General features: G+C 45.8%; 2 protein-coding genes across 5 annotated transcripts; both read left to right on the top strand.

Annotated features, from left to right (window-relative positions):
- The first annotated feature begins 1,523 nt into the window (after nt 1–1,523).
- Nucleotides 1,524–11,325, top strand: LOC108939541 (uncharacterized). Its single transcript, XM_029248586.1, has 13 exons — nt 1,524–1,606; nt 2,266–2,341; nt 3,414–3,514; nt 5,858–6,442; nt 8,382–8,423; nt 8,584–8,676; nt 9,047–9,091; nt 9,739–9,812; nt 10,065–10,234; nt 10,503–10,554; nt 10,638–10,675; nt 11,035–11,206; nt 11,311–11,325. The coding sequence occupies exons 1-13, from the start codon at nt 1,585–1,587 to the stop codon at nt 11,323–11,325; spliced, it is 1,485 nt and encodes a 494-aa protein (XP_029104419.1). The 5' UTR covers nt 1,524–1,584.
- On the top strand, nt 11,162–21,867 carry LOC108939492 (adhesion G-protein coupled receptor G6-like). 4 transcript variants are annotated; one of them, XM_018760879.2, is made up of 23 exons: nt 11,162–11,526; nt 11,721–11,782; nt 11,886–11,933; nt 12,087–12,154; nt 12,270–12,313; nt 12,420–12,462; nt 12,576–12,610; nt 12,866–12,993; nt 13,107–13,227; nt 13,376–14,967; nt 15,124–15,334; nt 15,574–15,730; nt 16,715–16,870; nt 16,956–17,078; nt 17,201–17,246; nt 17,431–17,534; nt 17,677–17,801; nt 18,229–18,500; nt 18,691–18,790; nt 19,251–19,534; nt 20,010–20,111; nt 21,213–21,332; nt 21,477–21,867. In XM_018760879.2, the coding sequence occupies exons 1-23, from the start codon at nt 11,459–11,461 to the stop codon at nt 21,560–21,562; spliced, it is 4,095 nt and encodes a 1,364-aa protein (XP_018616395.2). In that variant the 5' UTR covers nt 11,162–11,458; the 3' UTR covers nt 21,563–21,867. The 4 variants fall into 4 exon arrangements, with proteins under 4 accessions (XP_018616395.2, XP_018616397.2, XP_029104644.1 ...); XM_018760881.2 differs by lacking the exon at nt 21,213–21,332; XM_029248811.1 differs by lacking the exons at nt 19,251–19,534; nt 21,213–21,332 and having other exon boundaries at nt 21,477–21,547.
- The last annotated feature ends 28 nt before the right edge of the window (nt 21,868–21,895 follow it).

Genomic DNA, 21,895 nt, shown 5'->3' on the forward strand with positions numbered 1-21,895 from the left:
TATTGGAAATACCTACGGCTGTATCGCTACTTTTGTTTCCTTCACATACAGTATATTGAGGATGGAGGAATCAGTGGAAGTGTTAAAGCGCTTCGTCCTCATAATCTGGATACGTCAACGCACACGGCTGAAGCTCAACACCAGACCCATTGTCAGCGGCTCACTGGCACGATTGCCACACAAACGAAAACAAGGCGATTACGTGTGCGGTGCGCAACGTGTTTGAGTGACCCGAGCATGAGTTTATGTAAAAATGTGCGCCACTCTCACTGACCTCGTGTGAATTTATGCCAACAGTACATGTGTGCATGTGTGTGAGTATTCAGTACCTTTCACCTCTGTGTACACAAGTACTAGAGGTAAACTCACGCTGCCATACAGAGCTCAGCCCGAAAAAGCAGCAGAGAACCTGGTCTCTAGGAGGTGCCATACCTCATATCCTGGCACCCGGTCGCTCATCCCGGGGTCCGGCTGTCGCGCGTACGCAACTTCTTGCCCATCTGCGAAGCCAAGTAGGTATGTAACCATGGCAACACCCTCGGGTCCTTGTATTTGTTCTTTTGTGTCTTCTAGCAGGATGTGCAGCATGGGGTTTGGGCTGGAAAAAGCCTTAGGCTGCGGGACGTGGCAGCGGGATGACCGGGATCCTAGGAGGAGGATTAGAAACACAAACATCATCTTCCGCCCCAGCCCAGGGCTTTTCATCAGCCTGCCAACGTGTGCTTTGGTATTTAATCATGTGTCCATTTTGTTCTTTTCACCCCTCTTTCCCACCGACTCACTGCCGCACAATAAAATTTTATATGATATACTACTCACTGGCGCCGGGCTCGAGCACCTCACTTCACCGCAGGCCCTGGGTACCAGATACAAGCTCTGTCTCGAAGGTGAGGTCATTTCTAAGCGTATTTATAACACTTTGAAGTTGAAACTGAAGTTGAAGCTTGGCACATCGCGCGTGCCACCGCACCGGCCTGCCCAGGCCATTTCACGGCACCGGCGCTAAGTCGGCGTATCATCATCATCATCATCATCATCATCATCATGCCTAGACAATCAATGTGGCGTCCCGCCGGTCCTCTAGTCTCAGACTTGTCTTCGAGCGCTGACCGACAGCCGAGTCGTCAGGCACTTTGCCGCACAGCGAGGACGGCAGCGAGTGATATATCGGGCCCATTGCCTCGCGGGCTCCTCCGCTCCGCCTCGCGACTCCCGCCTCTTTTCACAGCTCTGACCGAGCTGCGCGCTCTGGCGTCACGCGCCGCACTCCCTTCGCTTCGCCTCACAAGCGAAGCGTCCGGACGCGACTGAAGGCGAACCGAAGACTCAAAGTATAGTCTATAGGCGACTGCTGTCGCCGTTTGTTCAGAGAAGCGACTTAGCCGGACGCCCGCCGCACAAATGAGTTGTCGGTGCCTTTTCGGGATGGAAAAAGTCCGCCGAGTCTTCGCTTTGTAGGATGCGCTCGCGCCAGGTGAGTGAACGAGAACTCGACTACCGGACAGGAAGCGCGCGCACGAGACCACAGGAAGGAAGATCGTACCTTCCTTTCCTTGCACCCAACTTTCTCGCCTCAGCGAAACTATGGAAGGAGCCCCAGGCTCAGGTAGAGATGCTCATACTATAGTTGTTCAGAGACGGCGATGACCAGTGTGTTGCCGTACTAGTTTCAAAAGTTTCAAAGCTTCCTTCCGAAAATCTTCATTAACTTAATAAGTGCCCAACAACACATAGGTATTCTTCTCCCTGCGGCCTCCTGCTGGTCCCTGCCTTGCCCTGTTGGGTTCCTTTCGTACGACATACTTAGGCGTCTCAGGTGTGCACCTCCTCCTCCATCATCATGTTCTGTCCTTGTGACACGGACTCCCAGGAGGAGCGCCGTCGTGCCACCTCTTCTCCATTTTCTGCATTCAAACTAAATACAAAATCTGAGGAGCCACTTTTCAGAGCAAGAAACGTGATGTATTGATGCAGGAATAGCGGCGAATCGAATTCATTTCAGCACAGCTCCTTTATCCGTATCCTCCCAAGAGCCTGAAAAACAGCTTTTGAATGCATTTCTAGAATTTTGAGACCGTCGTCGTACAGGCAACACCCCCAAGCGTATGATACCGGCAGCAGTTCAAACCATAGACTATCCTCCGTAAGGTGCATTAAGGCTCAGCACCGCTGTTTACGGTTTCAGAAACGCACTTAAATGTGTCCAGCCGCTGGCTCTCGGGAGGATATGAGCGTTTTCTTCAACACCAGTTCATTTTGCTGCAGACGGCTGCCTTCGGAGGGGCGACAAGGCGGCGCGGCGGACAGCAGTGGTGTTGCACAGCACCTGGACTCTCTGGATGTAAGTTCAGATCTACAGCACTTGGGCCCCATGAAGAGCATCGGACCTCAGCGAAAGATTTACATATGTGTGTCTGTTTTTATTTAAGAGATTCTTCATGGCCATTTTATTATGTGGAAAAATTAAGTGTTTGAGTGAAAGTTAGAACAAGACAACAAATATTGCGCTAGCTGCTGGTCTGGATGGTGTGTGCAAGAAGCTCCCATGGGAGGTTGCTATTTAAAAAGAAACACAATGCGACTGAGCTAGTTTTATTTTCACTTTGGATCGTGCGGGGTTTCACTGAGTCACTTGTGCTTACTGAAGTGCCTTACAGAAATCAAGTGTATTTCTAAAAAGAGTTGTGTGTTACGTAAGACGATATGGGAAAAGTGTTGCTGAGAAATACATACATTTATTTAGATGACACTTTTTCCAAAGCAGCTTATCGCTACTCACATTGATTTACCCGTTTATAAAGCTGGGTAGTTTTTACTGAAGCAGTTCTGGGTAAGTACCTTACTCAGGGGTCCAGTAACAAGAGGTGGGATCCAAACCTATGTCCTTCGAGTGCAATGCGGCAGCTCTAACCACTATGCCTAGCTGGGTCAACGTAGCTGAATCACCTGGTTCTAATTCTCCAGAATAACAGTTGGAGAAATAGCTGAACAAGTTCAGTTATTTAGGGGCACAGACACTACTGCATTAAAGTAAGTAAAGTAAATTAGTAGATTAGCCCAAGTTCTGAAGCATGCTAGTATCAAGAAGGGATGAAACTGTAATCAAGTTTGTCTGCTAATAGAGAAAATTATGTAAAATGCAGGCAGGTACAAATGGCAGGGCAATGTGCTGAGGGTTGTCACTGGCCTGTGAAGAGGCTGTAATGTTGGTGCGAGTGAAGAGTGACTGGGCTGTAGATGGGAAGTGACATGGCTGAGAGTGTGCAGTGACAGGCTAACAACTGGTAAGTAACCAAGCGGTGACATGGCAGGGACTCGGCAGTGGCTGGGCAGTGACACGGTATGGACTAAGCTGGAGAAATGCACAGAGAGATGAGTGAAAATGCAGTGAATGAGCTTGTCCTGTCCTACAGAAGGATGCCTTGGAGAGACAGGGACCACCTGCAGACCCCTGGAAACTGGACTCTCTTGGGCCTCCTCTTTGTGGGGTATTTCCTGCCTCCCCTCCCCTCAGGTATGGCTGCTGACCAGTGCACCGACACCTTCGTCAATTTATCTCTTGCCATTTAACACACAAGTTTCTGTTTTTTGTACCGAGATGCTATCGAGGTCCTTGAGGTCTTCGAAATGTTATTCATCCTGTAGTTCTGTCTATAGTTCAAGTTTTATTTGTCACATACGCAACCATACTTAGTACGACATGCAGTGAAATACTTTTCCAACTGTCTGTAGTACAGACAAATAAGGCAATACAAATAAAGTAGAAATTAGAAACACAGTACAGAAATATGAGGAATATATAATGATGAAAATAGGATAGAATAAATAATAAAATAAGTAAGATAAAAATATGCGGAGTCTAATATTAAAGGTTAAATAAAAAGTGAAATGTGTGGAGGAAAAAAACAAAAAGGTAGCTGAATGCTTTGATAATGAGGGTATTGACTGAAATGGTCCATTTACACAAATAATCAGCAATGTGTAGTTGCTGAAGTAGACAGACAGAGACAGAGAAAGATGGAGCCATAGTCAATGTGTGTTCTAACCGTGAACAGGGTTTCACACAGCGAGTGTGTGCGGAGTTGCTGGAGGAGATGCTCAGCTTCTTTTTTTTTTTTTTTTTTTTTTAAACATTCTGGCTTGTAGTTATTCCTATGGAAATAGTTCCTCTCTAGTGTTACCGATTTAAAAAAAAAAAAAAATGCGAAGAAATGGTGTGATGCCAATAGCATCAAATAACTTGGGGCTTAACTGACACAAACACCGTACTTCTGCCTCGGAAATCCAGACAACCAGAGGCTCCTTTGTGATCCTAGCTACTGTACACTTGTCCTGGGAGTTTGCTGTGATTTACCATCAGGAACAAATTTAGTCTATTTTCTCTACGGTCCTCTTTGCCTCAGGAGGGTAACCCTTCATGTGACTCTCATGTCTGGTGACAGCGACAGTCGCTCTGCTTTGACACTTTTGCTCTCTTCAAAGCCCCTCTATAGTTTCCTATGAACGTGGGGGCTTGGAAAAAGTGCAAATATAGTGCTAATAAACAGGTGGCACAGAAAGTGAGCTGATGCCTTTGTCAAGAGGAGCATTCAGTGTTAGACCAGCAGCTTTACAATGATTTGTCCATTTATGCAGCCGTGCATTTTTCCTGGAGTAATTCAGGTAAAGTACAGTAGGAGCAGAGTTTTGGATTGCCTGGTTCCAGAATGACAGTCCTACCAGTTCTGCTACCTGCTGCCCCACGTAATAGGACTAGTTGCTGACTTGTGCTACTAAAATTACAGATATACAGCACTGGCAGTTAATATACACCTCAAGAATGTGTGGAATGTAGGTTAGCCTCCTTCAGTATTCACATTTTGTGTATAATTCCTCTCGGACTGACGTGCACACACAGCTGCACTCAAGCTGTGGTGAAGAGAGCCTCTGCAGAAACCTCTCCACTCACACAAGTGCAGCAGAATAGCTGCTAAGGCTGTGCAGAAACACCAAAGTCATCTTCTGTAAAGGCATAAACTAGACAGAGTTGAAAAGTAATCACTTTGTGTACAACATGCAAGTGTTTCTGCAGTTGCGCCGGAGGTTACGCACTGTAGGGTGGACTGCATTTGGTGGTTTGTTGATACTGCGATAAATGCAGCCTACAGGCTGTCTGTACGTGCTGCTGGATTAGGGATTTGCAACAGATGGTTTAGAAACTGATGCAGATGTTTCCACTCTGAGGAATGGGCCACATGTATATGTGTGTCTCTATACTGTATATTGGTGAACTTGCACCATGTGTATGTAGCCTGTCTCCTCCACAAAGCTTTGCTTTTAGGCAACAACAGGACAGAAACAGTTATTTGTCAGAGCCAGGTGCCTGTACCAAGTAGCCACATGGGGCCCTAATGAGGGTAAACACCCTTTTCTCTCTTAGAAGGTTCCTGCTGATCAGTGTCACAGGATACATGATGGCACCTACTAAGGAAAAAGTGCTTTCTGAGAAAAGTTCTTTCTCACTCCACTGTCTGTCTGTATGCTGTTTTAACCCCGTGCTGTGCAGAAAACCAATTTAAAAAAAAAAAAAGGAAAAAGTCCTTTCCAATCACATACAGCAGGTCGAAAGTCATTTACACCTCGGGTGAAACTGCAGGCTTTAAACGTGAGCCTTGCCTGTGGAAAAAGTGGACAGATCTTTTCAGACAAGTATTTTTAGTGGTCAGGAAAGCTTGGGAAACATTTAAAATTGTAATCATCACATAACTGGCTTTGGAAAATCTTTCTCCAAGGAGCTTTGTTGTTTGACCCAGTTAACTGAACCAGTTTACTGAGTCCAGTATGTCGCTGACTGAAATTCCGTCTCCTTCCTCTGCAGTGCATAGCTACTTCATGAGTGAGTCCAAAGCTGTGTTTCGCCGTGGCTGTGGTGATTACTGGACCCTGCAGGACAGGAATGAGATGCCACCTCTCCACCAGGTGAGCGTGTGCACGGAGGTGTGCATCCTGTCACCGGGGCAATGGACAGCTTTCACCTACAGGACCCCGCACACGCCACACTATGACCTGGCCCTAGGAGGTGATGTATGGGGCTTGGAGGTGTGGCTCCTGGGAGTTCAGCACCGCTTTTCCATAGTTCTGCAATTGCATCGGTGGTACCACATCTGCCTGCGGCGTAATTCCCTTAGCAACATCTTGCGTCTGGAGGTGGATGACTGGGCTGCCGAGCGCACTGTCGTAGGTCAGGCCATCCCTCCTGCTGGAGAGCTGCTACTAGGCTGTCAAGTCCAGGAGCACAAGGCTGCCATGGAGGAGGCGGTTCGGGTGGAGCTGTACCTGTTCCGTGTGTGGAGGGATGTGCAGCAGCACGGTGCCTGTGAGGACGGAGATGTAGTGGGCTGGGACTCAAGCCAATGGACAGTGGCTGGCAAGTCAAAGGCTCGGGATGACTCTCTGCTCTGTGGTGAGTACTTCAGCTCACGTTGCTGCGGTTACCGGGTTTTTTGCCCAGTGGGGCCTTTCTGACAGGTCAGACTTCAGCCAAGCTAAGAATAGCAGCAGCTATTCAGTCAAAAGAGAATTCCAGTGTCATTCAGAACCTTTAGCTCAGTGAGGCACCTGACATTCCAGAGTCTCCCCCAACTTAGACCTTCCATCTTACCTTGATCGAAGAGGAGTGGATTATACTTTTGATATATTTCTGGTGCTTTCTTAAAATACAGCCCCAATATACAGTATGTTTATATAAAATGCTCTATATATACAACATGTACATACAACAGTCAAAAGGATAGTTTGTTTAATATGTAAAACTCCAGGATTTAACGTCCCAGAGTTGAAGTGCTGACAGTTTTACAGTCAGTCTTTTTCTGATGATGCTCAGCACTTGCCACAGTAGTGGCAAACAGACCTGAGATGTGTATGTGTGGGGTGTTATGGAGCCCCAGCACGTTTGCTTCATCTCCATTTTACCTTTCGTATTTTAGGCCTGAAACAGTCAAAGCGGGAAGGTAAGGCCCCCTAAACTGGGGCTGCAGTTTTGGCTGTAAGTGTGAGTTTATGTCTTTAGCGGGGGTGGCCAATTGCAGGCCAGTGTGTGATTTTGTGTGCTGGAGTCCTGGGCGTGGGCTTTCCTATGGCCATGTACTTTTCGCAGTCTCTCACATCCGTAACATCTGTATGGATCAATGACAGACTCCTAGTAGTCACAGCTTGTTGTGTGCCATGCATGAACATCACAGTGATCTACTGATGGAACCTCAAAATAACCAGTGTGACACACTAAGAAGCAGCTGCCTGGTCTCCAAAGCTGTATTCATATTACTTTAAGACTTGCAACCCCTCGGGAGAATATGATGTGAGAAATGTTAAAGGGCTGCAGCATTTGGTGCATTAGAACATGGATGCAATGCAGATTCTAATGTTTAAAGTTACTGTTTATTGCAAAACTCATTACACAATGCATGCAGTTTTATAACATAACTATAAATATGCAAATATATACGAAATGTAAAAATAAAGCAGTTCACAGTATAATGTAAAGGGAGGGGGACAAAACACCTTCACTTTGACGCATATATTTTCAAAATTGAAAACTTTTCCAAAATGAGGGTCTTTTGTCCCCGTCTGGTCTACACCAGGAGCTCCTCTCACAAATATGTGTGTGTGACTCAAGTGCCCGACTCCCTTCCACTAGGACAGTTAACACTTGAGCTGTGGGATAACTTGAATGAATTTTAGAAGATCCTGCAAGATTTTTGGTATCCTTAGATAGTGCTATACAACTACTCCAGCTAAATATTGAAATCTTTTGTCCTTGAGCTCCATTATGTACCTGTATGTGTTTGCATTTTCTCCTAATACTGTTTGTGTGCCTGTGTTGTTGTGACTCAGTTCATTTCTGTCGTGCTGTACACAAATTTACAAGTAAATAAATGCATCAATAATGCTAGACAGATAAGATACGAGTGGCATGCTACTCGAGGTGAACATTTTGTAGTCCTTTTCCTTTCAGCATGGGGCTGCAAGTTAGTCTCTGCTGTGAAAAAGCTGCTGGGCACTATAGACAAATTCCGGTATGGATTCATGTCAGTATCTGCCAATATCTGTTCGCACTAACATACTGCCTTGGGTGACACTATGATTTCGGGTTATGTGCATGTTCCTATGAGGTACCGATGGTTACCCAAGTGAACTTCAGATGAGAAAGTTACTTTCTCGCGGAGTTCTGCTATCCTTTAGGAAGGCCCTTGAAATGCTTCTGAAAATTACCAGTTTTATACTGTACATGGGATAAAGTGCTAAATCCTTTGCCTCTCTAAGTTATAACACTGCTTTAGATAAGAACGCAGTGCATGTTGGGATGAGACCCCTCAGAGCTGACCCCATCTCTTCCATTTCAGCATTGCCGGTGGTAGGACGTCTTTTGCCCACACTGCTACCCAGTAAGTTCAGCACAGATGCAGAAGTCCAGAATCTACTGGTCAAACCACAGTCTCGCTCAGTGGGCAGCCCCCGCTGTTTTTGCTCTTTGCAGTTAGTGATATGTCGGTAATCCTCTTTCTGTGAGCTTCATTTCTCATCCTCTGGGGGTCTTTTTGCCAGAGACGAAAGCAGCTCCCGACTCTTCATCTGAGTCCAATGTAATGGCAGCATCTTCAGTCCTCCCAGAGCTTCTGGGCCAGTCCCAGTATACAGGTCGGTGACACCTGTCAGTGCAAGTTGCACCCTCCACAAGTGACCGGTGACCTGGGCATTACCTTATCTAATATATTAACCTCACCTTTAGGGGGGCCTTTGAAAGCAACATGGCACATTTGTTTCTCAGTCAGTTCTGTTACCTACTGGGTCTATTCAGCAGCAGTTTTTTGGGATAATTCCTTGTATTTGTATCACTGACAGTCAAGAGCACCTCTGCCAGCCTTGCCCCAGACAGCAAGACCAGTTCTTACAGCAATGACACTGTTGCAGCCACATCCACAGTCAGTAGTAAATTGAGTTTGCTCTACAATGTCACCACAGAGGTTAAGGCATTACTGAAATGTGACATATTTCTTGTCATCCACAGCTGCCCAGAGCACATTCACAAATATAGATCCATACAACATTCAAGGTAAGCATGGCCACTGCTGATAAAAGGGTATACAGGCACATCCATGGGTGTCTGACACATTGTGCTGACAGAGTTTACACACGCTAGACATGTACGATAGAGCTGTAGCATCGTAATGAATAGAAGAGGAACCCATCATCTTGTACTCAAAAAATTGACAGACTAGCAATTTAACATTGTAGTTAAACAGGTTGCACAGTGAGCAAAGGTTCCTCAAGGACATCTCATGGCTGGTAGCATCTCCATACTGTTATTAACATTACATGTTATGTAGGAGTTGAAACTTGAAGGTTGCTGTTACCCTTCAATGAAGTGAGCAGCTGTTAATAATAGAAGTAATAATGATAATGACAAAGAGCACATAAATCATATTGGCTCTTTGTTTCATAAGTGAATTAGTGCTTCTTTGTTGTCTATTAACAGTAAGTGTTGGATTGATAAGTTCAGCAAATTGTTTAAAAAACATTGTTTTTAAACGATAATAAAGTTTAATGCCTCAAATTATTTCTATAAAGATAATTTATCACCAAACAGCTCTCATGTCAAAGTGTGTCTGTGTATATCCACAAACAGAAGACAATATTACTCTTCAGGGGTTCAGCTGCTGGGCCCCTGATCTTCTAAAGCTCTTGCATGTCTCTCTGCAGAAGCGTGCTACAGGATGGCTGTTGCTGTGGAAATGAATGGAGACCATATGAGCGTGTCAAACATCAGCAGCTGGGTACAAATTATGTAATAAGAGAATATGTGGGACACACCACAGTTCACAAGAAGTTAATATAATTTTCCTGAGTTTCAAAAGAAAATTATTCTTAGAAATAATTGTTTGTACAAACTGAACTGTTGAGTAGAGAAATGTTTTACTGGGGTAAATTTTTTTTTTTTTTTTTTTTTTTTTTTTTTTTTGAATAATGTTTGGTGGTGACATTTGATTAAGCTTGTAGTAATCCTTGTTGTCTTCTCCCTTCCTCAGCTGGCTGGTGTCTTTGACAGAGTGCCATGTGACCCCAGTGCTGCAGAAACCAACATCACTAACTCAACACACAGTGTGCCTGTGCGGTCCGGCATATGCAGCCCATCGTACAACTGGACAGGCGTCTCCTCAGACAGCACGTCAGGCACCCTTGAAGCCACCTCGGACAGGTGAATCATCTTGGCCTGGCAATCCTGCATGCTGAACACATCCAGGGCTACACTCCAGAGATGTGGTTACCGCAGGATGTACCTGACAGGCATTTCAGCGGTTCATCTTTCAGCATCACAGACAGCATCAGAGACAGAGCTGTGTCCACATGTTTTCTGGATGCCTGTCTCTGTTACATCTGCAGATCAGATTGACAGTGTTCTCTCGCTGTGTTTTCCTGCCTGTTGGCCACCATGCAGTATGAACTTGGTCGTCCCTCCTTTACAGGAAGGAAGGAAGGTGTACAAATCAGGGAAAAGCATCATTCACTTTGCTCCAGGTAAGCTCACGGCCACTGAAGGTCTTACGTTGGCCTCTACTTTCTCCTACATTCAGGAGGACTTTTCTTTTCTCCTCTTTCAGGACGTTGAGGTAACATGTGACAGCAAGGAGGCGATAAGGTTAGTCTCTGACTCCTGTCTTAGTGGCACACTCCAACACTCCAACTTAATTGAGTTTATGCTCCAGCTTGTGTGATGTGAATGGTGCACCCCAGCAATTCGTCAATGACTCCATCCTGGGAAGTATACTCCAGCTGTTTGTGTCGGACCCGTTCAAATGACACACTTCAGCTGTGCTTCTCTGGCTAACCCCTATCTTAGTTCCACACTCCAGTTGTCTGTTTCAAAGTAGTATGGTGCATGTCCCTCCAGCTGGGTACCTCTCGCTATCAGTTTGAATGGTGCACTTCAACAGCCTGTCTCTGGCCACCTTCTGCATTGTATGCTCCCTCTTATCCTCATCACCCCCATCTTCACAGGAAAATCAGTTGTACAGTGCTGTTGCAGCTGAGCCAACCCATAGACACCTGTGTCCTTAACCAGCTGCTGCAGAAAGCCAGTGCCAGTGGTTCTGTTGAGGCCCATATCCTTGGAGAGGTGGAAAGAGTGGGTGAGTCTCGTATAAAGAAAAGGGCCTCTAACCTGGACCAGGTAAGATCTGGTGTGAGAAAGGGAAACTTAGAGGCAGAGAAACAGACACTTGGTGGAAAAAATGCTGAATATCGCTCTTTTGCACTATGTTACTGGGGCTCAAGGTCATACTTCACTAAGGAATGTAGCTCAGAGAGTACTTGGGTTCTCTTTAACATAGAGCTTTTGGGTGAAGACCTCACTTGACATGTGTTCTGTGCAGCCAAAGGGCTTTGCCTTACTGAAGACCTGCTGCCCCCTGATGGCAGATTTATGAGGTGCATCTCATCCACGCCGTTTTCTGGTGTCTGTCTCGACAATGGCCTGGTCAATGTTACCTGGTAAGAGTTTGCAAGAGTCACATGACAAGGTTACGTACATGAGAAATGACTTTCACTCCCAGGGTTTGGGGAACACTGTTTACAGACTGATGTGTGTTAAGTGGGTCTGTTTGTGATTGCTTATAAAATGAAGAAACAAAAGTCACATATAATTATCTCAAGCTCACGACTGTGCACTCCCCATGTCCACTTAGCAAACTTGTGGAGTCGGAAGACCTTTTCGCTGAGATCCAAGGATCTGGCAAAGAGATCTGCAGTAAGTTCTCATACGGCTAAAACCCTCAGACATCAAAAAGGAAGCGTAAACAATAATCACTAATACTCACAGAAGGTTCCAGTAATATTTTCCAATGTTTCAGGAGAGGACCACCAGATCTGTAACTGTTCTTCTTTCTGCAGTGGTAAAGGTATGAAATGCTATGGCTCTTGTCCTCACTGCAACAGCCTAGACAGACTTTCTTGTTCACTGCACCACTGTTCAGAGCATTGAGCCCTGGCTTCGGCGGGAGATATCTGGGGTGTACACTGAGTGATCTTTCCTCCCTGCTCTTTGCACTCAGCTGCGTACTACACCCTGGTCCTCAATGTCACAAGTCCCACATTCACCATGACTGATCTCAAGACCACAGTGAGTTTAGTGTGTGTGTGTGTGTGTGTGTGTGTGTGTGTGTGTGTGTGTGTGTGTGAGAGAATGTATTATTCAAAGGAGAAGTGGGAGCTAATGCATCTTGTTGTACCCCCAGGTTTCCCAACTAGGCATTGACCCTGATTGCAAAAGCATGCCACAGTGAGTCCCTCCCACCTTTTTTACTATTACTGTGATGTAAATGAAGCTCTGAAGCTTTATCATGACTTCCCATGGTAAACATATTTACAGTGCTCTGTTCTCCCAGGGATCATTGTGTGTTATTCACCACTGTGGCTCAGGTGTACCAGGTATGCGCTGCGTCTTTCACACTCGCTGAGGTTCACTAGACCTGTACCTGAGGCTGTTTTTCTGCTGCTTCCCTGAGCACCCTCATCGGCATGTTGTTTTTGTCTTTCTGTAGGGTGTGCATCTGGAATGTCACGGCACAGAGATACGGTAGGTCACCTTAGGCCCCATAGCATCCTAATGTATATTCTGACAGGTCTCACCTGCCACACCTGTCTCCCCTCTTCTGTTCCACTTCTCTTACTTGTCTTCTCTCTAGCTTATGATGCACCTTTCTCAAGAATACAACTGTTTTACCTGAATTGACTAAGACCTCTTACCAGCATTGCATTTGTCTTAACAGACTCCTGTCAGCCCATGAGATCAGTATCTAGTAGCTTAAGTACCTTTGCCTTCTGTCTGCAGGCTGCACAGCTGCATGGTGATAGTGAAGCTGGTCCGTCCACTGGATGTCTGTGCTCTGAGCTCAGTTGTAACTGCACTGCTTCAACATAATACGGACATCTCGTACGATGGGATAATTACACGAGCGGGTAGGAACTGGACAGAATCTTCATTAAGGATGGTGGTGGAACAATTTGTATTTATTTGTGTGGATGTGTGCATTTACTGTTGAAGTATCTAACTTTGCCGATATGCTCTGCAGCAATCTGTGGCTGGCTTTCAGAACCCTCTTATGACCTGCTGGACTCCAACTTCACCTGGGTCTCCACTGACCTGAGCCTTTCTCAGATTTGTGAGGAGAATGACCCCATCATACTCACTTGGTTAGTGCAGCCCTTGTCGCTGCCCCCATTCCTCATCCCCGTCTTTGCCAACCAAAAACATATTTCTTTACAGAAACAACACATAGCTTTTTCTATCTTTCAATTTTTTGGTGAAAAAGTATGATTTGAATGTTCTTGACTTCCACAGCCAAGAGGGTGAAACTCTTAGCGTGCTCCTAAATGAAACCTGTAAGGACCTTTCCACTCCTGTAACCAATGGCAAAATACTAAAATTCTCGACGGTGAACAAAAGAGCACAGCCCTTCAGCTCAACAGAGTACATAACCACATCCTTACCATCAAACGCGACCCAGTACAACACCACAACCTTACCATCAAATGTGACCCAGTCCAACGCCACATCCTTACCATCAAACGCGACCCAGTCCAACGCCACAGCTTTATCATCAAACGTGACCCGGTCCAACGCCACATCCTTACCATCAAACGCGACCCAGTACAACGCCACAACCTTACCATCAAACATGACCCAGTACAACACCACAGCTTTACCATCCAGCTCGACCCAGTACAACACCACATCCTTACCATCAAACATGACCCAGTCGAACACCACATCCTTACCATCAAACACGACCCAGTCCAACACCACATCCTTACCATCAAACGCGATCCAGTACAACGCCACAACCTTACCATCAAACGCGATCCAGTACAACGCCACAACCTTACCATCAAACATGACCCAGTACAACGCCACAACCTTACCATCAAACATGACCCAGTACAACACCACAGCTTTACCATCCAGCTCGACCCAGTACAACACCACATCCTTACCATCAAACATGACCCAGTCGAACACCACATCCTTACCATCAAACACGACCCAGTCCAACACCACAACCTTACCATCAAACATGACCCAGTACAACACCACAACCTTACCATCAAACATGACCCAGTACAACACCACAACCTTACCATCAAACGCGATCCAGTACAACGCCACAACCTTACCATCAAACGCGATCCAGTACAACGCCACAACCTTACCATCAAACACGACCCAGTCAAACACCACATCCTTACCATCAAACACGACCCAGTCCAACACCACAACCTTACCATCAAACATGACCCAGTACAACACCACAACCTTACCATCAAACGCGATCCAGTACAACGCCACAACCTTACCATCAAACGCGATCCAGTACAACGCCACAACCTTACCATCAAACATGACCCAGTCAAACACCACATCCTTACCATCAAACACGACCCAGTACAACACCACAACCTTACCATCAAACATGACCCAGTCCAACACCACAACCTTACCATCAAACGCGACCCAGTACAACACCACAGCTTTACCATCCAATGTGACCCAGTCCAACACCACAGCTTTACCATCCAACATGACGCAGTGCAACACCACAGCTTTACCATCAAACACAACCCAGTACAACACCACATCCTTACCATCAAAGCCAAGACTTGGCAATGGAACAGCTTTCACATTAAAAAGAACACAAGGTAATGTAATTGCATTTCCTTCCATGAACGCAACAGACTTTTACACCACAAATGCCTTGTCTAATGCAAAAACAAACCAAACCACCATGAACACCACTGCTGGAACGGTCGCTTCCAATACAACTTCAGTCATCACTAGCACCACCACAGCAACAAACTCCAGACGGCTTCCTGTACGTCCTGCAGAGATGCCCACCAACATTGCCTCGGAACACTCGACTGCGAGTTCCACCCCAGGTACCCATGATAATCTTTTTCCTATGCACTCTGTTTTCAGCAGGCAATGCAGTACAGTAACAAAGTGCCATAACCAGGGATGCTTGAGGAGGTCTACTCACCTTCATTGAATGCAGCCTGATGACACTGAATTATGATGGTCCTCCATTTTCTCAGTGATGAGCTTGGAGGAGCATGCGATCTGCCTGCTGAACAAGACAAGAGAACTTCCTGCTGTTAACTCCACTCTGATGGGACAGTGGGTGTCCCAGCTGGAGGGGCTGCTGTCAGGACCCAACATCAGCCTCACCCTGGGAAGTACTGCCATTTCCATCGTCAGTAACCTGCTCCATGCCAATACAGCTGTTTTAGCACCCTTCTCCACCAGGTCAGTCTGATGCCCAGGTCATTTCAGACCAGAAAGCTCCATAGGCCATTGATTAGTGGTGTGTCAGATTCCAACCCCATTCATTGTACTTTCATTAAATTTAGTTTTGCTGTATAAATGCTCTTGTCATGAGCTATAAAATATAACTTACAGCAATAAATCTGAGACATCTTTGTGGTAAGTGCAAGTTGAACAAACTTAGAAATCACTTTCCCAGAATCCCCCTTTCCTGCTTCCAGGATCATCAGAATAGTGGATACTGTGGGTCTGAAGCTGGTCTTGGAAGACAAGATGGAGATGGTCTCGGCAGAGTTACTGGCTTTGGCTGTCACCAGAGTGAATGGTTTCAGCTTTCAGGAGACCTCTTTCTCGATCTCTGATCCTTCCAGCTTGCAGGTATGACAGCTTCAGAAAGCCCCAGTACCCATAGGTGACACAGGTGACAAACATGCAACACATCTGTGTTGATGGGTGTTCCGCTTATGTCACGTTTGACATAATATACAAGTATATCTATGTACATATCTATATCTATACAAGTATATGTATGTATATCAATGTCTAGTGACTATTTTTCTATATTGGGTACTTTTATATTTTTATATATTTTTTATCCCTCAGTCACATATTCTATCTTCTCATCTGTCTAGTCACTGTCATTCTGTCTGTGCTGTGAAAGTTTCTGTCACCAAGACAAATTCCTTGTATGTGTGAACATACTTGGCAATAAAGCTCATTCTGATTCTGAAAAAGTCTGATGGAGCAGCTGCTCCACACATGTATTAAAGATTGTTTATAAGAACATCTAAAAGTACAGAGAATATGCAATACTGTTATTGTTACACATATGTAATGTAACTGTGGAAATGGTAAGAAATGTGTTTCTACAGTGACAAAAATGCAGATGCATACCTTGGGTAAAATGGAACCTGGGGCCATAGTGGCAAAGATGGAATGATGGGAGTTGGAGTTCTTAAATACTCTGACAGAGACCATTTGATAACAGATACATGATTTATATTGTCTGAACAGATGTGTGAAATACTGTGTTTGGAAAATGTTGTGTAATTGGATTGTTATTTGTTGAACTTTAAATGTAAGGTGGATATTTTTAAGGTTGACTGTATTAGCTGGACAATGGAAAAGCTGAAGGTGGAGCGTATGGTACATAGTTGTTTCAGTTCAGAGGGTAAAAAATCGGGGGGAACAGAGTATTGCTCTTACAGCTGTTGTTGTCATCCCTAGAATTCTATGCACTTATGTACAAACAAGGAACTCAAACTATCCATAAAACAGCAACAGCACTAAGTGAGAAGATGTGATAGGAAGGCTCCTGCACATCTCATCAGTACAGTAAACGGTATACTCCTTTGCCTGCAGATCAGTGTGAGAAATGGGCCTAGATCCAGGGGGAGTGCTCTGTTTCTGGGCTCCATCACACTGCCCCCTTCTCTGACTGATGGCCTGACCTCCCAGGAACAAATGCTTGCCTCCCGTGTTCAGTTCAGCTTCTACCAGAACAGCACCGTGTTTCAAGTATGTCCTTCAATCTGCTCACAATCTACCAGATCTACAGAAGGAAGCATGCGGCCCAGTGTAATTCCCTCAATTTCTCATCCAGGATAGAGGCCTTGGAAACAGGAAGCTTAACAGTGGGGTGCTGGGGACCAGTGTGGCGAACCTGTCAATCAGTGGACTGAAGGAAGATGTGGTCATCACCCTGAAGAACAGAGAGCCAGTGATGGTATGTTAGTAATTATCTTGGAATAGAAAGTGCCCTCATGGACTCTTTCATGCTGTGGTGTCCCGGTCTGCATTCTCAGTAGCCCTTGTCACTCCTGACTGTTTGTTTTTCTGTGTCCATAGGGGAATTTTGTTACTACTTGTGTGTTCTGGGACTTTGGCTATAATGGTAAGTGAACCCTGCTATGGATTCTGAAAAATGATGTGGATCTGGTCCCATTTAGCACTGGTCATGAAGACCTCACAAACACTGACAAAAATGGGCAAATCAGTTACATATTTTGGAGACTTCAGTTCTGTTGTTTTGTTCGTTTTTCTATTAAAAGTCTTTTATTATGATTGGCCCTTGTCAGATGGAACAGGGGGTTGGAACCCCACCGGCTGCCACGTTCAGGACACTACCTATAATGTCACTGTGTGCAGCTGTAACCACCTGACAAGCTTTACAGTGCTGTTGGTGAGTTTGCCACTCATTGAGGTCACACTTGTTAGAGCATCAGTGAACTGGCAGAGAAGTAATTGAGAAACAGTATCTTCTGCTCAGAAATTTCATGGTTCATGTACCTTGAGATTTCAGAATCTCCACCTCCATCCTGTAGGACTTTTCGAGAGGGGGCATCACAAATGTCCTGCAGGCCACCGTTCTCGCCTACATCACCTACATCGGCTGTGGGATCTCGGCTGTTTTCCTCTCAGTTACATTGCTGACCTACCTGGGGTTCGAGTGAGTCGCATATCCAGCAGCTTTTGCCCTATGAGTGCCACACCATGCCCCCCACACACCATGAGGACATGAGCGCATCCTGTAGTACCAAGGAGGATAGCTGTTGGAGGTCTACACACGATTCTCCAAGTACAGTCACGTACTTCAGTCCCACAGAATAAACTATTCTTTGTTCATTGTGTCGCCTCTACAAAGCATGTTTGAATCACACACTTGTCCGGCAAGCTTTTTCAATCCTGTGTGTCTCAGAAAAGCTTTTTTTAATTGAGCACGTAGTTGTAGTAGCAAATATGGGCCTGTGTGTAAAAGCTTCCTCACCGTTCTCTGCAAAATGGAAATCTGTCACGGGCTTGTTCCAGAGTCCGAGTACTGTTTATCCAAGGGTACTTTCAGTGCTGATGTGAGCTTAGCAGCCCTTCTTCCACAGGAAGTTGCGCAAGGACATTCCTTCCAAGATTCTGATCCAGCTGTGCCTGGCCCTCCTGCTGCTCAATTTGGTTTTCCTGCTGGACCCTTGGCTTGCGCTGTACCCCAGTGCCACTGGCCTCTGCATTTGTACTGCCTTCTTCCTACATTACTTCCTGCTTGTCTCGTTCACTTGGATGGGCTTGGAGGCCTTCCACATGTACCTGGCTCTTGTCAAGGTCTTCAACACCTATGTGTCCAGATACATGCTCAAGTTCTCACTCGTGGGATGGGGTAAGTACCTAGTTTTACTTATTATATTATTCATACCCCAGCTGGGAATTACACTCTTCTCAGTAAAACCATTGTTTGTGAATGCGGACAGCTTGATCAGTACAGTACAGTAGGTATGTACAGTACTAGTAAAAATCTGTTTTCTTTCTTAGAATTCTTACTGTGTAACTACTGTGTTGGAAAAATGTAGGGGTCCCTCTTGTGGTGGTCATCATTGTTATTGCCATCAACAAAGACAACTATGGCCAGATCTCCTATGGGAAGTACCGTGATGGATCAACAGATGACTTGTGAGTTGTTTCTCTGTAGAAGTTTCACTGTCATACAGATGATACTTACCTTAATTGTATTTGCCAAACTGACTCTCATAACTATACATGGTTTTAACCTTCAACTCTCTGGAGCACTTAATATCTTACATTAATGTAGAAAAGAGAATAACATCTTGGTGAACTGACAACGCGTCTAGGGGGGACCACAGTTAGCATTGTGCCTTGTACTTCTGGGATAGGCTCCAGATAATGTGAGAGTGAACAAGTGAGTGAATGGGTAGAACAGGGTCTGTCCTGAAACTGAAATTGGTAAGGTATGTTGGTTGACCACTAGCCCACCTGCTGCCACAACATGTTAAACCCAGAAGCAAACCAAACTCATCGTTGTTCTGTGAGCTAAAGCACAGTGAGAGCTTCAGACTTTTTATGGTATGAACTTCCATCCAGTGAAGTGACACAATTGTGCCCACCCCTGCAGCTGCTGGCTGAAGAATGATATCGCCTTTTATGTGGCCGTGGTTGCATACTTTTGCCTGGTGTTCCTGCTCAACATGGCTATCTTCGTGGTGGTTCTGGTGCAGCTGTGTCGGATCAAGCAACAGAACCCCCACGACTCCCAGCACAGGAATGTGTTGCAAGACCTACGCAGTGTTGCCAGCCTCACATTTCTCCTGGGCCTAACATGGGGCTTTGCCTTTTTTGCCTGGGGACCAGTTAACCTTGCTTTCATGTACCTCTTCTCCATCTTCAACTCCCTGCAGGGTGAGATTTGACTCCTCAATAATCCACACAACCATATTATTGCAGTGAAACGCAATCTTATTGTTAACATATTAATACACATGAGCTATTTTATTTAATATAACTGAGTGTAGCATGGGGGGGGGGGCGCGGTGGGTTGGACCAGGTCCTGCTCTCCGGTGGGTCTGGGGTTCGAGTCCCACTTGGGGTGCCTTGTGACGGACTGGCGTCCCGTCCTGGGTGTGTCCCCTCCCCCTCCAGCCTTACGCCCTGTGTTGCCAGGTAGGCTCCGGCTCCCCGTGACCCCGTATGGTACAAGCGGTTCAGACGTGTGTGTGTGTGTGTGTGTGTGTGTGTGTGTGTGTAGCATGGTGCATTGCTACATCACATTTTCTCTTGGTACTTGAATGTGGAACCTTGGGTCACCTGTCTTTGCTGTAACAGCAGTAAAGAGGATGCTGATCCAGTTCTAAGCTCCTGGCTCTCTCTCCAACAGGATTTTTTATCTTTGTATTCCACTGTGCCGTCAAGAAGAGTGTGCGGCGGCAATGGAGGGCATACTTATGCTGTGGCAGTTTACGACTGCTTGAGAACTCAGGTAGGTAGTATCCCTGACCTCCAACATGATCACCTCTGGTTCATTTAGCTGTAACTTCATACAAGGTGGTCACAAGGGCCGAGAAGCTCCAGGGACCCTGCGGGACCTTTACATTTTTGCTATTTTCATTAAATGCATTCGGTTCCCCGCGGCCCCGTGTGGGACAAGCGGTTCAGAAGATGTGTGTGTGTGTGTATGTGTGCATTCCACAAGACAAATCAAATTACACACAACCCATGAGCTGTGTACTCCACTTTTTTAAATCATGTTAGTGTGTTAGTAAAGGAGGCGCGGTGGCGCAGTGGGTTGGACCGGGTCCTGCTCTCCAGCGGGTCTGGGGTTCGAGTCCCGCTTGGGGTGCCTTGCGACGGACTGGCGTCCCGTCCTGGGTGTATCCCCTCCCCCTCTGGCCTTCCGCCCTGTGTTGCCGGGTTAGGCTCCGGCTCCCCGCGACCCCGTATGGGACAAGCGGTTCAGAAAATGTGTGTGTGTGTGTGTGTGTGTGTGTGTAGTGTGTTAGTGTTAAGGAAGGAATAATTGGTGATCAGTGAATAACAGCTCTAAATGTACTGGTACTTGCCCCTAACAACTAGCAACAATATAACTATTTGTTAATCAGTGGTTACACAGTTGTCTCTAGCCCTTAATCAATTAAATGTTGTAGGACTGATTAAAAAATAAAAGATAAATTTTGTGAGCTATTTCATTATTATCTGCTTTTAGTATCACAAAAAGGAAGATATGAATAAATGGTCCCATGTCCATTTCTTTTAACATTTACATTGGTTTAACATGATTGAAAACCCGTTATGTTTCCTTTAATGTGATTTGAATGGTACAGTATATTCATTCAACATCTGAAATTAACCAAAAGTAGCACACTGCAGTCCCCAAGGGCTGAGAGAGCCCACCTCTGCCCCAGGGTTAACTGTCCCTCCCACAGGCCTACTCCCCTGTGTACCTGTGCACTAGGGTAAGCGACCTTACCACAGTACTGCCCACCTCTACACCAGTACCTAGTACTTCTGACCCCCAGGCTCCGGGTTGCCCCTTGCTGCCACAATCCTAATGTGGATTCTTCCTGAAACTTTTCTACTCAAGAGTGGAGCAGGACCAACAGGCACTCTGTGATCACAGCGCCCTCTATCCATTCCTCCAACATGTTCAGCGCATCCTTCCTGGCCAGTGACACTGGGGGCATCAGACATCTCGAGGGCAATGGTGGGGAGAGTTACCTTTCACCTTTACATGGATGTATCACTTAAAGCCTAACTGTGGCATGGTGTTCAGTGTGTGGCCAGTGTGTGTTATTGTTGACTTGTGTTGATCACCTGTACTGTGTGTGTGTGTGTGTGGTTTCTGCAGAAAGCCCATTTGATGACAGCACAATAATGTTCCCAGATGATCAACATGAGAACGTCAGCAGACAGAGGATGCGGACATCAGAGTGAATCCTTGTACGTGACTGGCCTATAGTCAGGATATGGACAATACTGCTGATAGATCTACACAATATTCATCTTTCCCGGAAACTTCCAGACCGGTGACACAGGAAGAACACCCAGCTATAACACAACGTGTAACTGTACAGAGCAGAACAAACTTTGGCTCATGAACACAATATCCTGTGGTCCCTATGTAGACGAGTGGAGAAGAGTACCAATCCATGGTACATTACTGGGCAAGATACTCCAATTCATGGCATGTTCTGCTGACCTAAGGTGCACGCAAAGATTTGCATTTCACTCCAAGCCTAGATACCTATGCCTAGATACCTAGAAGTG

This window comes from Scleropages formosus, chromosome 24 (assembly GCF_900964775.1).
Source record: "Scleropages formosus chromosome 24, fSclFor1.1, whole genome shotgun sequence".
Lineage (NCBI taxonomy): Eukaryota > Metazoa > Chordata > Actinopteri > Osteoglossiformes > Osteoglossidae > Scleropages > Scleropages formosus.

Bases quoted from the DNA above. Each gene is read 5' to 3' on its own strand.
- LOC108939541 (XM_029248586.1), top strand. From the start codon at position 1,585: ATGGAAGGAGCCCCAGGCTCAG. The intron at 6,443-8,381 runs GTGAGTACTTCA...CTTCCATTTCAG, and splicing joins GGATGACTCTCTGCTCTGTG to CATTGCCGGTGGTAGGACGT. The intron at 8,677-9,046 runs GTCGGTGACACC...TGTCATCCACAG, and splicing joins GGGCCAGTCCCAGTATACAG to CTGCCCAGAGCACATTCACA.
- LOC108939492 (XM_018760879.2), top strand. From the start codon at position 11,459: ATGAGGTGCATCTCATCCACGCCGTTTTCTGGTGTCTGTCTCGACAAT. The intron at 11,783-11,885 runs GTAAGTTCTCAT...CCAATGTTTCAG, and splicing joins ATCTGGCAAAGAGATCTGCA to GAGAGGACCACCAGATCTGT. The intron at 12,611-12,865 runs GTAGGTCACCTT...TTCTGTCTGCAG, and splicing joins TGTCACGGCACAGAGATACG to GCTGCACAGCTGCATGGTGA.